Source organism: Lissotriton helveticus, chromosome 5_1 (assembly GCF_964261635.1).
Source record: "Lissotriton helveticus chromosome 5_1, aLisHel1.1, whole genome shotgun sequence".
Lineage (NCBI taxonomy): Eukaryota > Metazoa > Chordata > Amphibia > Caudata > Salamandridae > Lissotriton > Lissotriton helveticus.
Genome location: NC_136065.1, coordinates 496,164,273 through 496,182,229, shown reverse-complemented (window position 1 = coordinate 496,182,229; position 17,957 = coordinate 496,164,273). Strand labels below are relative to the sequence as shown.

The following is a 17,957-nucleotide window of genomic DNA, read 5'->3' as shown; positions in this document are numbered from 1 at the left end:
CTTAGCCATCTGGCTTCTGAAGGCCAACATGTAGCTCACCACATCCTGGGGAGGTTTTCTGGGAGACTTCTCCCATCCTTCCTTCACCAGGCTGAGAGGCCCACGCACTGGGTGCCCATACAACAATTCAAATGGGCTGAAGCCCACTCCTTTCTGTGGCACCTCTCTGTAGGAGAACAGTAAGCAAGGTAGGAGGATGTCCCACTTCCTCCGTAAACTCTCTGGCAGACTTCTTATCATGCCCTTCAGGGTCTTATTGAACCTCTCAACCAGTCCATTGGACTGGGGGTGATAAGGAGTGGTGAACCGGTAGGTCACCCCACACTCCTTCCACATAGTCCGCATGTAAGCAGACAGGAAGTTAGTCCCCCTGTCAGACACAACCTCCTTTGGGAATCCTACCCTAGTAAAGATTCCCATCAGGGCCCTAGCCACCACAGGTGCAGTAACAGTCCTCAGAGGGATGGCCTCTGGGTACCGTGTGGCATGATCCACCAGAACCAGGATGAACCTGTGACCAGCTGTTGTTGGTGGATCCAATGGCCCTACAATGTCGATGCCCACCCTTTCAAAGGGGGTGCTAACGACAGGAAGTGGTTCCAGGGGAGCCTTTAGCTTCACCCCTGTCTTCCCACTGGCCTGGCAGGATACACATGTCCTACAGTATGTGTTGGACGCCGCTTTCATCTGAGGCCAGTAAAAGTGGAGAACAAGCCGTGCAAAGGTCTTGTCCTGGCCTAAGTGTCCTGCCAGTGGTATCGCATGAGCCAATTCCAGCAGAAAGGCTCGGTATTGCTGCGGGACCACCAAGGCCCTTGATGAGCCAGGTAGAGGAACCTTAGGTTCACTGTAGAGGAGGCCATCCTCCCAGTAAATATGGTGGTGTCCCGTAGCATCACCTGCTGCCTGGGCTTCAGCCTGACGCCTCAGTCCCTCAAGGGTAGGGCACTCCCTCTGCCCCCTACAGAATTCCTCTCTGGTAGGGCCTCCCTCCACATGCCATTCAGCAGGGATGGGCAAATCCTCCAGAGAGTCTACTTCCCCCTCCACGGACTCCTGGCCTACCACTGCAGGTGGCCGATCTGTCACATGGGGCGTGGAAGCAGGAGCAGGCTGTCCCTGTCTCCGTTTCTGACCCTTTTTAGCAGCGGGTTGGGCCATTGTTCCAGGCTCCAACCCAGGCGAACTCCCTCTCCGGGCAGTCGCAGACCTTGTGCTGACACAGGCCCAGTTAGGTGTACCCAGCATCGCAGAATGCGTCCGGTATTCCACCTCTCTCCAAGTGTTGTGTTCCATGTCATTCCCCAACAGACAATCGACTGGCACGGCAGGGCTTACGGCAACTCGAAGTGAACCTGCAACCCCCTCCCACTCAAAGGGAACCTCAGCCACTGGATAGTGGCCCATTCTGCCGTCAGCCATCGCGGCGGGGTGGAGTACATTAGGAACAACCTGCTCTGGGGACACCAGCTGACTTCTCACCATAGTCATGCTGGCTCCTGTATCCCTCAGAGCCTCCCCTCTCTGGCCATTGATGGTAACCCATTGCCCATACTTTGTAGTATTTGGGGGCACCTGGATCTTTGGCACCATCTCCCGCTCTCCCAGGGACACTAAGGTGACACCCGCCCACTCACCCCCCTTATCTAAGGGCAACTCCTCCCCGAGCGCTACACTAGCTACTCCCGGTGACTTTCCTCCGGTGGGAGGGGGTGGTCTCTTTGGGCATCTGACATCTCCCTTATAATGTCCAACGCCACCGCATTCAAAACAGTGGGGAACCCTGGGCTGCTGGCTTTGGCCAGGATAAGGGTTCCGGGGCGGGTTTGCCCTAGGGGTGAAACCTGCTCCCTTCCCTTGGAAGTTATTTTGGGGACCTTTAGAGAACTCTTTCTTTTTCTCCCCCCCTTCCTTCTTCTGGGGGGCGCCCTGTCCGGCTTTTTGAGATTCCCCTCCAGTCCCCTTGGAGGACACCCGAGTACTTGTCCAGATGTCCGCCTCCTCTGCAAGCTTCCGGGGATTGGTCAGCTTGCTGTCTACCAGGTGTTGGCGCAGCTCGGGAAAACATTTCTCGAGGAGGTGTTCTTTCAAAAATAGATTGTACAGCCCCTCATAATCCTTTACCTCACTGCCCTTGACCCAACCCTCTAAGGCCTTTCTGGCATAATCAAGGAAGTCCACCCAGTTCTGAGTGCCCATCTTGTGACTCCCCCTAAACTTCTGTCGGTACCTCTCTGGGGTGAGCCCGAACTTCCTCAATAACGCCAACTTCATGGTGGGGTAGTTTGTCTGTTCCTCTGGATCCAGGGCCAGCAAGGTGTCCCGACCAGCAGGAGGCATGTACTTGTACAAACTACCCCCCCAGTGCTTCTCCTGCACTCCATGAACCTTCAAAGAAACCTCATAAGCGGCCAGCCACTTAGCTACATCATCCCCCTGACTGAAACTCGCTATCAGGTCCTTTGGGATATAGGGTTTGGTCTCCCTGGCTGACTCTTTTGGTTCGCTGCCACCATTCCTAACAGGAGAGGACCCCCGTCGCAGACTTTGGAGCTCCAGTTCCTTCAGTCTAAACTCGTGGACCATCCTCCTCTCCTCTTTCTCCTGCTCCAACTTAGCCATCTCCCACTTTAGCTGTCTTTTCTCTCTCCTATCGGTGAGCTCGGCTTCTGTTAGGCTTCTCCCAGAGATGCTACTGCCCTTACTGGAATAGGACATTGGTTTGGTGAGTAAGTTTTCCCCCTTATCGCGGAATAACTCTTCTACCTCCCCCAGCATGTCCTGGTCAACCTCTTCATCCTCCTCCTTTGTCTCTTGGTGTGCCTCCACCCAGGCCCTAAGGCTAGTCTGGAGCTCCCCCTTCCTGGCACCCTGTTTGAAAAAGACCCCCATTTGTTGGCAGAACATTCTCAATTGGGGCACGGAATAGACTTCCAGGTTTTCCACTGCAAACTCCATTGTGAGTCTGGCAAACCTGGATACACACCAGAAATTTCAGAGGGGTAAGGGTAACCTAAAACCAACTCCACCCACCACCAGGAATAAATTTAGAAAAAACAAAAGGACTAATTGGGAGGGCCGCAAGGAGAAAACTCCTGGTGTAGGTTAGGTGTATTACGTCAAATTACTAGTAAGTAGCTGCAACCAAGTCCGCAATCCCACCGCTAGGCACCAATATGTTGGAATTAGGTAGCCTGGCCTAGGGCAAGACTAACATCTAGAGGCACAGTGTAAAGGTTACAGACCACCCAAAAGTAACTTCACGCAATAGCACTCAAAAAGAAAACACTACACCAAAATTATATGAAAATACGTGTTGCTTTATATAAAAATAATATGCTCTCTGTTGTCAAATTTAAGTATCTCACATGTAATTAGCTCAGAAACAGTTTAAATCACCTTCAGGGTCAACAATTATGCTTTTCAAATTATTGGCAGATTATCCCTTAATACATTCAGGTTGGTTGGATTATAGCAGGAATACTTATTCAAGTCTAAAACAGAAGAGCGACCAACATTTGTAAAACAGATAAATCATCTGGACATTTGGCAAATAAATCTTACTCTTTTATAATTCAATCAAGTAATGTCTGTACCCAGCTTACTTTATATTATTTCCAAACACAGCTTTACTTTAAGTTTTGGCACAAACAACTTCTAAATCCAAGCAGAGCAACACTCCCATCTACATTAGAGACATTTAGATAATCTTATTACTCAAATGAAGGCCATTGGGTTAGCCCACTTAAACCAGCATTTAATTATGCCCTTGTAGGGGGAATGGAATTCTATGGAGTACACTAGACTTGCTTTACACAGTACCAGTAATTGTCTCCTTTTAGCTCACAGTCAAAGAGGGTTTTCTCAGGTTACCCACCACGTTATGAATTGCAGTAACTGCGAGGAGCAACAACCATTACTGGGTTACCAGGTGATCACAGGCTCTAGCGCCACCTTCCCCCTCCAGATAACCTCCTTACTGTCAGTTACGGGCTCCTTCGAGGTCCCTCCTGCCGAGCCAGCTGCCTTTTTAGTGCTGGGGCGGGGGAATAGTGAAGCGCCCTCGCTTCCTGGATACTAGGGCAGAGAGTTGGTGAAGCGCCCTCAGGAAGGCCCCCTTTCCGCTCGCGCTGGCTCCTTTCTGAAGCGCCTGAGCGAAGGGGGGGGAAAAATGAAGCCTCACTCTTTCTGGCCGGGAACGCGCTGATCGCGGGGACATGCGCAATGCGCTCCTCGCTCCTCACACCCGGATCTGTCCCTCGGCGCGCAGCTCACACACGAGCACTCGCCGAAGCCGCCTCCTCACAGCGCTCCTCACCCGAAAGTGACGTCGTCGATTTCCACTGCCCCGGCCTCCACTGCGCATGCGCGGGGGAAAAGCGTCTCCGCTCCGGGCCTGTTCAATCCTCGGCCCCTTCTCTCACCACAGTTCGACAATTTCACGGGGGAATTAGCGCGCTGGCGCCGGGATGGAGCACTGCGCTCCCACTTATCTCCGGATCCACACAAAGCGCGACAGGTGCCCCCGGGGTCCCGTTTTCGGTGCTGGCCTCACAAGGTTGCCCAGGCTCGAGGGAATCTTCCACCAGGCTCCAACCACTGATTCATCAACACAGGGTCGGCTCCTTGCCAGTTCTGACCCAGGTAAGAGGTGCCCAGTGCCACCCAGGACAACAGTTATCTTCTTGTTTCTAACAGGAAAAGGGGGGAATCAAAGGGGTTCCACAGAATGAAGCTTCAGGGTGCTTTCTCCTCACTAGGACCCCAGCCCTCTTCCCTAGACAGTTACTAGGAACCCTCCCAGTTCAGTTTCCAATGCTGGGCAGAGGACTGCGCTCCACTGCGCTGCAGTCTCCTTACCCTACCTACACCCTACTATTTGGAAGTTAGGGGTCAGTCAGGCGCCCAGGGTCTCCCTCAACTTTCCCAGCGGGGACAGGACAAGGAACCCACAGGAGGAATAGAGAAGTGGAATTAATAGGCTGCTTCCCAGTCTAGAAGTTCAACCCTTACACTAGTCTCCTCCCACCTGCCAGGATAGCCTGTCCTCCAGCTGACTCTCACAGGTAGACAAAATGGCTGCCCCGCATTCCGCCTTATATAGGCTGCCCTTCAGTGGTCCAGAATGGACCAGAAGGTTCTGGAATGCCCTATGTTGGTCTATAGCCAGGTTCTGTTGGTGACAGTTGGGGCAGTTGGTGGCCACCATTTTAGGTGGTGCCAACTTTCCTGTCAGAACAGGCCTCTGGACCTGAGGTAAAAAACTATGAGGGGGAGAGGGAACACCTATCCCCCTGGCCAACACCTATAAAAATCCAGTAGACACAAAAATTAATAAGGGTATGAGGGGCAAAAAGGGGACAAAATAAATAATAATGAGGAGGGACTGCGCAAAAAAATCCAGACAGGTCTAACAATGCCCTTTCCTCGTCCACCTTTTTCATTTTCAGAAAAATCAAAAAGATTCTGCCTTTTATTCCAGGAAATTATTAAAAACTTGTTATATCAGCCCTGATATTGGCTAGACTCGACTATTGTAATGGTTTTTATGTTAATAGGCAGGCCCAACATCTGAACAAACTGCAGGTTTTGCAGAATACTGCGGTGAGAGTTCTTACTCGTATGCCAGAAAAGGTCTGGGTCAGGAATACGATTAAACATTTACACTGGTTGCCAGTTAGGGGAGGATTCAATTCAAAGCCTTATGCTTTGCATATAAGGTCTTGCATAATATTGGACCGCGTGACCTAGCTCAGTACTTTAGATGGTACTCGCCTGGTAGGGCACTTAGATCCTATATTTCTAGAACCTTAGTGGCACCTAGTTTTTAAAAAGTGAGTTGGAGGGGTAGATGTTTCTACCTCGGTACCATCACCATTTGGAAGAAGCTCCTGATGTCTATCCGCTCCGCTTCATCTCTTCTGGAATTCAGGCGAGAGTTGAAAACTTGGCTCTTTAGCAGATCTGACTATTGATAATGTGTCCTGATTTTTTTCTGATCCAATTAATGTTTACCGCCAGGTCACCAGTTGGTAACAGTGCGCTCTATAAATCCCCTTAACATAACAACATAACACTCGGGATATTACCCATTACTTTTGAACCATTCACAATACTACTTTGATGTTTGCCTTTTTATTCTTTGTATGTATGTACTAAATGATTCTGTACGGTTTTATTTCTCCTGTATGCAAATATAGATTTCTGACGAGGTGTGCTTCCTGTAGTATTTAGGAGAAACCAATTCCTGTTTATAAGGTTCTTTACCTTGTTGTTACACTATTAAAATTTGTGACCATCGCAATATTTTGAACCCTATCATTGATCTTTTCTTTTTCTTCAAATAAACTTTCACGATTATCATATTTAGCTCTCTTATATGTCTGTCTAAACAACCTTTTAGGCTAACCAGGGGCCATAATATATAGAGCCATGGGAAAATAGGGTTCGAGCACTGGGGGAAATGAAAGGGATCCAAGGAGGAGGCCACAAGCATAAGATCTGTCAGTATGCATATGATGTGTTGCTATCTGTGATAGAAACGACCACCTTGTTGCCCCGCCCCCCCCCCCTTTGCATGAAATAAATCGATTTGGCTGAGTCTGAGTTTAAAATTAATTTGCAAAAAATCTCAGATCTTAAATCTGTCTACCCCATGCCCTGAAAAATTTGGTATACAATCGAAGTTCCCCTCGTCTTGAGCAAAGAACAATATTACCTGACTTTTCCCACACAGGAGAAAAGAGTAGCATGTAAGCTATAGTGAGTTGTTAGTCTTGCTGAAGATAGTCTTACAGTTGTGGCATATGGGAGCTCTCTCCTGGTTACGGTGGATTGAAACGATCAGAATGACAGTGGTGCAGAGATTTCTTCATATGGCAAAGACACTGCCTCTTCAACCACCACCATTGTTGGGAGGAAAGGGGCTGGATTACTTTCTAGGTCCCTCCTATGTGTGGGAGCAGGAAGGGGGGTGGTTACACCCCCTCTCCTTTGTCCAGTATCGCGCCAGAGCTGTTTCTGGAGTGCCCCAGCAACCGGTTTGAACTGGGGTATGCAAGGAGCACCTAGTGTGCCCCAGGCAGTGTCTCATTCTATTCAGCCCTCCCTGTCCCAATACACAAAGTCCTGTCTGGGGTGGTGCTCGCACCTCTCCAGACAGGAACCCTATTGTCCAAACCTCCGTGACTGGAAGGACTCCCAGCAGCAGGAGGTCAGACTTGTGTCGGTGGCAGCAGCCTCCATTTTGTGACGCTGGGGCTCTGGTTAACTTTTAACCTGGATAGTCAGCAACAACATGTCTTCTCCCTCTAGAAGGGTGGAATGCTACCCCCGTCGCCAGAATTGGCGAGGGGGTAGTATTCCAAAGCGTATGACACCTTACACAACATGTTTGGATAAAGCCAAACCAAAGTTAGCATTAACCGCGAGGATTATAATGCACTTAAGAGTATATTGTATGGCGATATCATAGACCAGCTATAAGGACATGGTTCCGAAAGCTGCAGACTGGCTCAGCTCATGCTAGAGCACCATCTCACACATAACCACGCACTCTGCCTCCAGGATTGTTAAGGCCTGCCATAGGAGTGACTCACAGGTTACTATGTGTCTATATATAAGTAGGTATAGGAATACTACACCTAAGCAAGGGGTGATTACACAACCTTGCCCCAGCTGAGTGATCAGCCAGTTGTGTCTATTTGAATGGCCAGCCAGGGGTGGTATAATATCTGCTGCAGCCCCTGGTAGGCCTTGGTTACACCTATACCCTGGGTACCTATGGTACACTTGTACAGGGGCTGATAAGGTGAACCAATTCCCAATTGTGGATGTACCTAGAGTACATGGGGTACATTTAGAGAGAGTGCATCTGTGCTGTGGGTCTAATTAGCAGGCACACCGCCAGGTCTAAGTCGAACACCAGTAAAGCAAAGCAAAAAGTGGGGGTGACCATAGGAAGTAGACCCTACTCTCCTACACCTTGCTTCTTGTCCACCCACCCCACCCCCGAGAGCCTGGTCATCCAGGCCTCTACTTCCCATACCGCATTCCCAACGACTCCGCCCGATCGGGAATCCAAGAGGTACGAACAGTTCGGTAAGAAGGTGTTCTCGTCCCGGTTCCTAGTCCGTTGGCTATTGAGCCCCCTGAAGACTTTCTTTTACAACCAACTTGCTTTCCTGGTTGCTGCAGGCTTGCTCCAGCTTCCCTTCAAAGTAGAAGTGCCACAGGCCTTGCTGGTCTGCACCGAAGCCAATCTTCATCTCCTGCGTGGATTGCGGTTGCCAAGGCTTGTTGGGTAAAAAATCCGGAGACCGACACCGCAGTCAACTAGATCCTTCATGGGACAGCTCGAATCCAGCTCCTGGTCGTCATCGACACCTCCTGGACCTCATGGCTGCAGAGACGAGCTTCACCTGAGATCATCGCGACCTCGCATGGTTCCTTCCTGGTGCCTTCCAGGCCACCGGCTGGTGCCCCAGACTCTGTCCCTTATGCTTTCAGGTTCTTCAGATCTTTGATCCACCCTTGAATCTACCCGGACACTTTTCCTCTGGTCGCCTGCAGCACTTCTTTGCAGATCTCCATAGAAAATGACGAAACCCGACACCAAAAGACACCTATGCACCTTGCTTCCCAGGGTGAGGTATCACGAGTACTCCGGTGCTCCCGTGGGTCTTGATTCTCGAAGTGTCCTAGTCTAAAGGGGTTTTGTCGTAGTCCATCCGGAAGTGCTCTTAAACAGTAACTTTGTAACTTCTTCGTTTCCCATAGAAAGTCAATGGTAACTCGCGGCTGTGTTTAGACACTGCACGCGTCTCCCGTTGGCCTCCTACTTCCTAACCTTTGGTTGTTTAGTGTAGCCCCAGCGATTCCCTAGGCCCTAGGCCTACTTTTTATTTCAGACGTGGTTCTTATACCACTATTTTAGTATATGGTATTTTAGTATATGGTTTGTGAGGCCCCTAGGGCAAAACGTATATTGTGCAACTTATCGTATGCTAATTAAGTAACTTGTATTGTACTTTTACCTTTGACGTCATAAAGAGTGCAGAGGGGTTGTGTTTAGAATAAATACATATATATTTGATATATATACCTTGTGTGGTGTCCTTTCATTTGGTACTCAAGGGATTATAATTGGTAAAACAACTTGCTTAACATCGCCTTTGAAGTCTTAGCCTGATGACTGCTGGTCCATGCTACCACTAGGATAGCTTTCTATAAGGTTGACTTTACACCCACCATCAATAAGGGTTGATTATACTGGTGCAAGGTGCCCACTAGAACTAGTGGACATCATATGCCAGGCTAACTTCTCACAGGTAGGTCATGGCGCTCCAACAGGTCATTAAAAGGAAGGAGGCTACCATCCTCAAATAGGTCCCCTATAATAGAGATCCCTGCATCCTCCCAGTCCCGTAGCCTACCCCTATCACCTCCGTGAGGTAAGGCCTCACATAACATCAGCGGGATCTCCGGAGCATAGGGGGTGTTCATGTGCGCACGCCTGGCCAATTGGTTCCAACACGGCGCACCACCTGTAAGTCAGGCAAGACCATCCTATTCCTCATTGGCAATCACAGCAGCACCCGGGAGAGCAGTACCAAGGGAGGGTCTAGCCCATCAGGTTCCTCCGGGTGCCTGGTTCGGCTTGCCACCCATTTGGTGAACCATTGTAACTGCGCTGCATTATAATAGGCCTCTAGATACGGCAAGGCAAAGCCTCCCTCCGCCCTAGGCCGCTGCATGGTGACCAGGGCCACCCTGCGTCGCCCCGTACCCCTCAAGAATCCTGTAAGCAATGTGGTTAGCTGCACAAACACCTTAGTTGGGATCCAGATCGGGAGCATCCCAAAAAAAGAAAGAAGCCTGGGCAGTGTGACCATCTTGACCAAGGCAACTCTGCCTGCAACCGATAACGGGAGCTTTTCCCAAAACTCAAAGCAACTCTTGACCCTACGTACAGCTCGCCCTATGTTGCCCTCCAGCATGTCGCTAGGGTCGTGATATATCCGAGTTACGAGGTAAGGTAAGCAGCTAGTTTCACATAGGACCCCCTCAGCCGGCTGCGTGCCAGCCCTGTCTGGGTGTGTCGGGAAAAGACAGGATTTGGACCAGTTCACACGAAGCCCCGCAGCCTCTCCCAGAGAATGCAGCAATCCCTTAGCTTCCCGGAGGGCCTCCCCTGAGTCAGCCAGAAACAAAAGGAGATCGTCTGCATACAGTGCTATGTGTTGTAAGTGTCCCTCCACCATCAGCCCCTGGTATTGACAGCCCGATCTTGCCTGAACAGCCATTGGCTCCATTGCCAGCGCGAAGAGCAGGGGCGAAAGCGGGCAACCCTGCCTCTACCCGCTTTGCAAGCAGCCGAGATCAACCCTCCCGTTCTGACCCTAGCAGTGGAGTTGTTATACAAGATTGCCGTCCATTCCACGAAACGGTCTCCCAGTCCAAACGCCCTCAGGACCGCAAAAAGATATGGCCACTCTAGACTATCTAAGGCCTTCTCGATATCAATTGACAAATACAAGCCTCCTCCCTGCAATAGGTGTCATCGCTGTGTTCCTAGTTGGGATAACTCCCGCTTGGTCCACGTGAACTAACGTCGACATGTGGGCCATTAGCCGACTAGCCTGGATTCGACTTAGTATCTTATAGTCCAGATTAAGCATGGCAAGCGATCCGTATGCAGTCCGGTCCCAGGTCGGCTTACCCGGTCTGAAGAGAGACACGATGATTGCCTCCCTCGTGGAAGCAGGAAGACAACTCCCCAAACCCCCCCCCCCCCGCGTGCCTTGTTATATACTACGGCTAGCTTCGGGGCCAGGATATCTACACATTCCGAGAAGAATTCTACCGGAAGGCCGCCCGTCCCCGGTGTCTTGTTCCTAGCCATATGCTTGATAGCGCTACGCACTTCCCCCACCTCAACATCTTTACCAAGCTCCTCCGCCGCATCGTTATCAATCTGGGGGTGTTCTATCCCCTCTAAGAACCCAGTTCCGTTGACAGTCCCAGGATCAAGCCTACTCTGATAAAGAGTGGTATAATAGTTCAGAAAGTGTGTGTTGATGGCTTGCTGAGTATAATACGCCACCCACCCCTGATCACGAATCTCCAGGATCAGTGTACCTCCACACGCCGGGTTCGCCAACCACGCCAGTAGCGCCCCAGACTTGTCCCATTCCACTTGGGCTCGAGTGGTGTAGGCCTTATAATCAAAGGAGCACAGCCTTCCCACCTGTGTTGCCGCCTTCTCGTGTGCTGCAAGCAGGTCTTCCTGCCTATCAGGTCGGTCTGGTCTCTCCTTTTCCAGGTCTCGGAGCCTATTCTCTGCCCTCAGGACATCCTGTGTCAGCACCTTAAGTGCAGTGACCTCGTATATAAGGAAACTTATATCTGTTGTAGGTGATGCTAGCACCAACCTACAAAGGCTGCAGTGGCAGGTCTATTGTCACAGTTTGAGTAGTCTGTTATGGGTGGCATAATACATGCTGCAGCCCATGGGAGACCCCTGGTGTACCTATGCCCTGTGTACCTTAGTGCCATATACTAGGGACTTTGAAGGGTACACCAGCAGCCAATTGGGAAGATTACAAACTACTTACCATAGTCAAATTTAGGGAGAGAGCACAGTGACTAGGGTCCTGATTAGCAGGATCGCAGTCAGACTAGTCAGAAAACAGAACACCACCAGCAAAAAAGTGCCGGTAACCATGCCAGAAGGATCCTACCTTCCTACACCTTGTATTTCTGTTTTGAACACAATATTGTTCATTTGCTTGTTTTTTGGGTTTCTTTCAGTAGATCTAGTCTGTTGAGATAATTGTGTGATCATTCCAGATTATCCATATTTGTCATAGCCTAAGTTTTACGCTAGGAACAGCATTGCTTGAAGTACCATTCACTTCTTGCTGAAGAAAGTTAGTTGCATTTAATTGCAGAAAATGTACGTACCTATACTGATTATATTGAATCTGGTGTGCACAGTGTAGGGAATGATTTTAGTATTGTTAGCCATGTCTGTTGTATGCCACCGGTTTTGATTATACGTGTCTTAATGCCAGGCCTAGTGATGTGGCCAAGTAAATCAAAATAATTAGAAAGTTGATGTGCCAGATGCTATGAAATATTGGGATTAACAAAGGAAGATTTAAGATTAGCCTGCTTCAATAAATGTTCCTCTTGATGTGTATTTATTTTGAATGAAGAGATAAATTGGTGACATTACTGGTATTGTGTACTAAAATGTGATTATGAATTGTCTTTTTTAGGTGATGATAAAATTAAATGGTGGAATAGGGGTATCTTTAATCAATAAAGTTCCGGAGGAGTTAGTTTTTGCAAGTCTCATAGGGATTAATGTGCATTACACGCAGCTGGCAACTAATCTGGTGCTTGAGCTCAGCATTCAGGATGTTCAGGTAAGGATATTAATTGCCAAGAGGAATAAAGGATGCATTTTTAAAGCTACACTTCTCTACCCATTTATATTTCAAATGTTTTTCCATCCTTATAATGCAGTATGTTTGGGATCATTGTGCAACTTTTTAACTGATTATGAATGTTTGAAATCTATGTCAATTTCATACAAACCTTGCCTACATGTTTATCTGCCTAATTACCTTTTACCCAGTCTTGCATGTTGAAATCTTAATTAGATCTGGTTACATTTTGGCCTGGGATTTACTATAGTGGGGCAGTAAATCTTAAAGCCCTCAGAAACTACCACAGTCAACATACACAAGGAGTGATTTATTTAAAGGTGTGAAAATACAAATGTTTTTGTACAGCAATAGAAAAACTGTTAACTTAAACTATCCTGTTTATCAGTTTGATATACAAATTATGGAATGGCAAGTATAACCAAATAAGCTCAAATGCAAGGAAGCTAACTATATTATTTAGTAGTTATATCTAACCCGAAAGTATGATTGCAGTAGCATGTAATTTTAATCTGATAGAAATATCTATCCGCAAATTCCTTATCTTAGAATCCTCCCCAGGTGCCTTACTGGATCCGGAAATTTTCCCAGCAGTACCTCCGTGTGTCGGCAGAGGCCATCGAGCGTCTCCATAGCAACATCGTCTCCCAAATGTGAAATCAACGGAGTCCATAATCTCTCGCCACCGATGCGCTGTCATTTACTTCTTTTCCGCGCTAACACTCAGATCCACACTGCAGTTCCTCCAGCCATTTTTGGCCTACTCGACGTCTCTCATCGATGGAGCAGTGTGAATTTCTTCGATGCCCTCAGGGTTCAAGCCTTGTGAGTCCTGTGGTCGACAAATGCCCGCCATTGATCCTCACTCGATTTGTATGTGGTGTCTGGGTGAGCACCACGACGAGTGCAACATGTCAACAGCTCAGACTGAAGGAGCGTAGTAAATGTCGCATGAAGCTTGTGGCAGCATGGGTGTCACAATTTTCAAAGTCTTCTCATTGTCCTCGGTCCCTTAAGCATTCTAGGGACCGACCGCAAATCCATTCTATGAGCCGTTCCAGTGGGCGTTATTCACCTTCAACGCCTGGAGTTAAACCTTGGTGCTGACAGCATGCTGCGGCACGTCCCACCTTCATCGCCTACCGCTGATCCCCACTGCTCTGTAGAAGTGCTGATGCATAAGTGCGCCCCGCTTCTCACCACCTATCGTGGCGGGGGGGTCCTTTGACCCAGATGAGATAATATTCTCAAGCTATTCTTTCTGCTCTTGGATTGTCACCTCCCTTTGGAGCACCTTCATGCCCCATGGAGGTGCATGAGTTTGTGCCTGTGACTCCGCCTGCATGTGCGCCCTAGGCTTCAGGTTGGCCTCTTGTGTCTGACACCTCACTGGCACTGGTGCACATCCTGTTGCTGGCTTCCACCTTCGGATCTCACGTCTGGTCTGCTGACTCCGATATCGGCATCTTAGGGATCCGATGGTGTTCTGGTGATGCCGATTGTAACACCTTCCGACGTCGAAGCCTCGCCTTCTCAGAGTCGACCGGCTTCCGTTACGGCATCGGAGGCGGCGTCGCTGGAGCTGACCGTTTCAGACTCTCTTCCTCTAGGTTTTTATTCTGAGGACCATAGTTGTAGATGTACTACAGATGGTATGGTGTGTCCTCCTCCAATTCAGGACAAGGTATCACCCCTTATGCCATCTGGCTGGTTACTTAACTTGGCTGACGCCAGTGGCATAGAATCTTCGCCGGCCTCCTGTGTCCCCCTGGTTTGGCTACTGAGGTCAGTTCCACATTGACGGACATGGTCAAGCGAGTTTCGATTGCCCTGGATGTACACCTTCCTTCTGTGGAATTTTCAACAGACCCCTTAATTGGTGTTTTACACCCTGCCCAGTTTAATGTTCAGTCTGTACTTCCTTAAAGTGACTGTCTTTTTTATATCCTTTTGGGTGCTTGGACTAAACCAGAAACAGGGTTCCCTGTGGGTCGCTCAATTTCTCACAGGCATCGCCCGGCCCCGTGTTTCCTTGTTGTCTAATTAGACATCCCTCTACTGAGAGCTTTGTGGTTCAGGCTGCTTTAGTTTGAAAGAATATTGACTTTCTTCCCCCTGTCCCTCCGGAAAGGGAGGCAAGGAAATTTGACGCTCGTGGTAGGCGTATTTTCTCTTCTGCTAGCGCCGCTCTTCACTCTCTAAACACTTCTTGTCTGCTTGCCCGCTACTCCCACACCTTGTGGGACTCTGTGAGGCGCCTCTTGCCTTCCCTTCCGGAGGAAACCCAGAATCCTCTTGTTTCCCTTGTACAAGATGGGCAGCAAGCTGCCAATCTTAGTATCCGCTGTGGTATGGATACTACTGATTCTGTTGGTCTGGCTATGGCCTCTTCCATTGCTCGATGTCAGCGCACATGGTTGCATATGTCCATGTTTTCATAGAACTGTGCAAACTGCTTTGATCGGCATGCCTTTGGATGGCACTTCCCTTTTTGGCGTGCATGCCAACTCACCTTTATACCGATTCAGGGTTAGTCATGGTGGTACGGAGTCTTAACTCGATTATTGTACTACGGTTGTCGTGGATTGTTGTTTCCCCTTGTTTTGAGTCTTTCCTGCCTTTCTAGGGCAGAGATCTTCTCTCCCCTTCAGGATACACCTGGTATGGTGTTCCTGCTTTCTGCAGGTACCTTTTGTCATGTTTATGCTGTAGGTGACAGGTTCCGTTTCCAGCCGTCTAGAACTTCTCTTGTTTTGCGGTCTCCTGGAGTCTGTCCTTTGACTTCATTTACAGCTTCCATTTTTCCTGCCCAAGTACTTAATTTGTGGCTGGTATTCTGTTTATGTTGTGCAGTTGCACTATAGAGTTGTTCCCCGTTTCCGCTGACCTTATTTGTATGCCTCGAAGGCATTTAAGTGAGCTACTCTTAGTCGTTGTATCCCTCATTAGAACTTTGCTTTCATCTTTCTCTGTCCTTCTGTCCTTATGGGTTCTACTAGTGCCTCAGGCAGGCAACGTCTTTGAGTTCATAGTGTTCAGGCCTCAGTTCCATTACTCCAGACTTATCGTGCTCCTGTGACAGTTCGTCTCAAAGCGTTTAGTCCTCTTGTGCCTGTTTTATACATATCTCTCATCGTATTCATGGCGTACCTGTTGTGTCTGCTCTTCTTTTTGGTCCCTTTCACCTGGGCCACCAATCCCCTTCATTGTTTGTGACCTTAACTGTTATCCTTCTGTCACTAGCAGCTGGGGGATTTCCTTTCCTCCCTCCACACCTCTCTATATGGGGCACCTCAATGGGGTACGGTGTTCAAAGAGGTCGAAGAGACCCTTATTGGTTTACAGAGGTAAAAGCAGATATTACTAACTCTCTATTTTTGTGATAGTGTGTTCGAACAGTTAGGCTTATCACAGGGTAGTGCTAAGCATTTGTTTTACACACCAAGGCAATAAATGATACACACACCCAAGGAATGAAGTTGAGAGCAGACAAAGCATTTCGGGTGCAAGGTACATACTTTTTGCAATACGAGAAATTCAGAGTAAATGCAATATCTACAGTTGTGCGCAATTACTCACAATACGTTTCCAATGGAATGAAAATGGTAATTGGAAAAAGCAATGCAGTGCAGTTAAAGTTGTGGTTACCCTTTTGGAAATCAGAAAGTTCGGGCCAAGGTCCTGAGTACCAAGACCAAGTTCTCGGAAGCGTCCCTGATTTCACCGGGAGCAAGGAACAAAAGGACCTTGTAGCTGGTGCGCTATGAAGGGAGAGGGATCACCTGTAAAAGCAAAGCAGAGGCGGGTTTGCAAGCAAGTCCAAAGGCTCAAAAGGGAGAGTAGAGGTCGCAAGGGTTCTGGGGCCTCAGGAGCACAGCTGGTTTCAGATGCCCGGCCGGGCAGTTGAGCTGGGTGCAGTGAAGTTCGGCAGCTAGGCAAAAGCGCCCAGAGATTAAACTTGCGGTCCAGAGCTGGTCCCTTTGGACTGTCAATTCTTGACCTGCTTGGCCACTGCTGAGATGGGTCTTCGACGTCCTGATGTCCCTCGTCAGGTGCTGGCTCGATGTAGAGTTAGAGCCTGCCTGGACTCAGCTTTGCTGGTTTGGCAGCAGATTGTCTGGTACCCCGGTTATTCGTGCCTCTCAGCTCCAGTGAGTCCGGGGGCCTCAAGACATGATGCAGAGGCAGAGCTGACCCTCCAGAGCAGGTGTACCTTTCGCTGGTACTTGGATACATCGGTGGGGCTAGGTAGCTGGACGACACAGGATCAGAGTCCGCTGATTTTCGTGCCTGCAGCTTCAGGGAGATAGTACCTCTATCTCGAGGGAGTTCCTGGCAATTTGGGAAGTGCTGATGACCCTCTGTGGTTAGTGGAGGTCACACAGCAGAAAGATGGTGATTGTCGAGTTCTGAGGCGGCAGGCAGGAGTTTGTTCCCAAAATCCCCCACGATGTCTGCACTTCACAGTCTAACAGCAGTTCTTTGTTCATCATCTTCTTGTGTCCATGGAATCTAGTTTCCAGCACTGGGGATGCCACCTAAATACTACATTTAGTTGTGTTTACAAGGGAGTGACAGGTAGTGGCCAATGGGCCCCTTACCTGGTGTGTCTACACCCTCTATATACCCACCTCTGGTGGAAGGGGGACATAGCCCTAGCCCTGTTTGGAAAAGTCCCACCATCTTCAAGATGATGGGCACAAAAAAATGGGCTTTACCTCACCTCCAGCACCTGAGTGTTGGAGTTGGCTGAGGGGGTAACCCTCCTATTCTTTCTACATTACTCGCCTGTCTTCCCGCCAAAAGGGGTGAGGACAGAAGGGGGGACTGCTCCTTTTATCTATCAGGAAAGGCTGGGTGTGCATTTCAAAGGTGGCAGGCCTTTGCAGTTTTCCACCACAGTTGGCTCTTCCTGACTGGGGGAAGGTGTGAATACCTTCACCCAAGAGAGGCTTTCTTTTAACCTCTGTGTGTGCATGTCCGTGCTGCTGGTCCAGGGGCAGCGCTGTCCGACACCCTACCGACCTCGTACTCTGACGTTGGAGCGGCTCTGCTACGGAGTCGTGACCGGATTCCCTTCTTCCAAGTGGAGTCTTTTGGTCTCTGAAACTGCTTCAGAAGTTTGTCTTCCATGCCCAAGATGGCCAAGGCCCTCAAATCCACCTCTTGATGTGTGGATTACTGATTTGGCAGAAGCCAGCGGGCTAGATTCCTCCCCTACTGTCTCCTCTGGCCCTCGCCACTGAAGCCAGCTCTTCCCTGGCAGACATTTTGTGCCGGGTGGCTGTTGTGTTAGATTTGTCCCTCCCCTTAGTGTCCAAGTCCACAGTGCCCCTCATTGGGGTTCTTCATCCAGCTCAGTCAGGCCTTGAACCAGGGTGGCCTTTCTGTGAGGCGTTGTATGATGTTTTACTAGGGGCGGGGACTAGGCCTGCAACTGGTGCCCCTGTGGACAGGGTTATTGCCCACATTCACTGCCCTGCCCCCAGTGACCCTGAGTGTCGC

The 17,957-nt window shown here is 49.3% G+C and overlaps 1 protein-coding gene across 2 annotated transcripts in view; it reads left to right on the top strand.

The window, feature by feature from the left end:
- The window catches only part of VPS13D (vacuolar protein sorting 13 homolog D), a 2,979,414-nt gene that overhangs the window by 2,472,530 nt on the left and 488,927 nt on the right, over window positions 1-17,957 (top strand). For both annotated transcript variants that reach the window (XM_078642819.1, XM_078642818.1), the window contains one exon: window positions 12,282-12,431. In XM_078642819.1, the coding sequence (XP_078498945.1) occupies window positions 12,282-12,431 (150 nt within the window). The remainder of the gene's footprint in view (window positions 1-12,281; window positions 12,432-17,957) is intronic.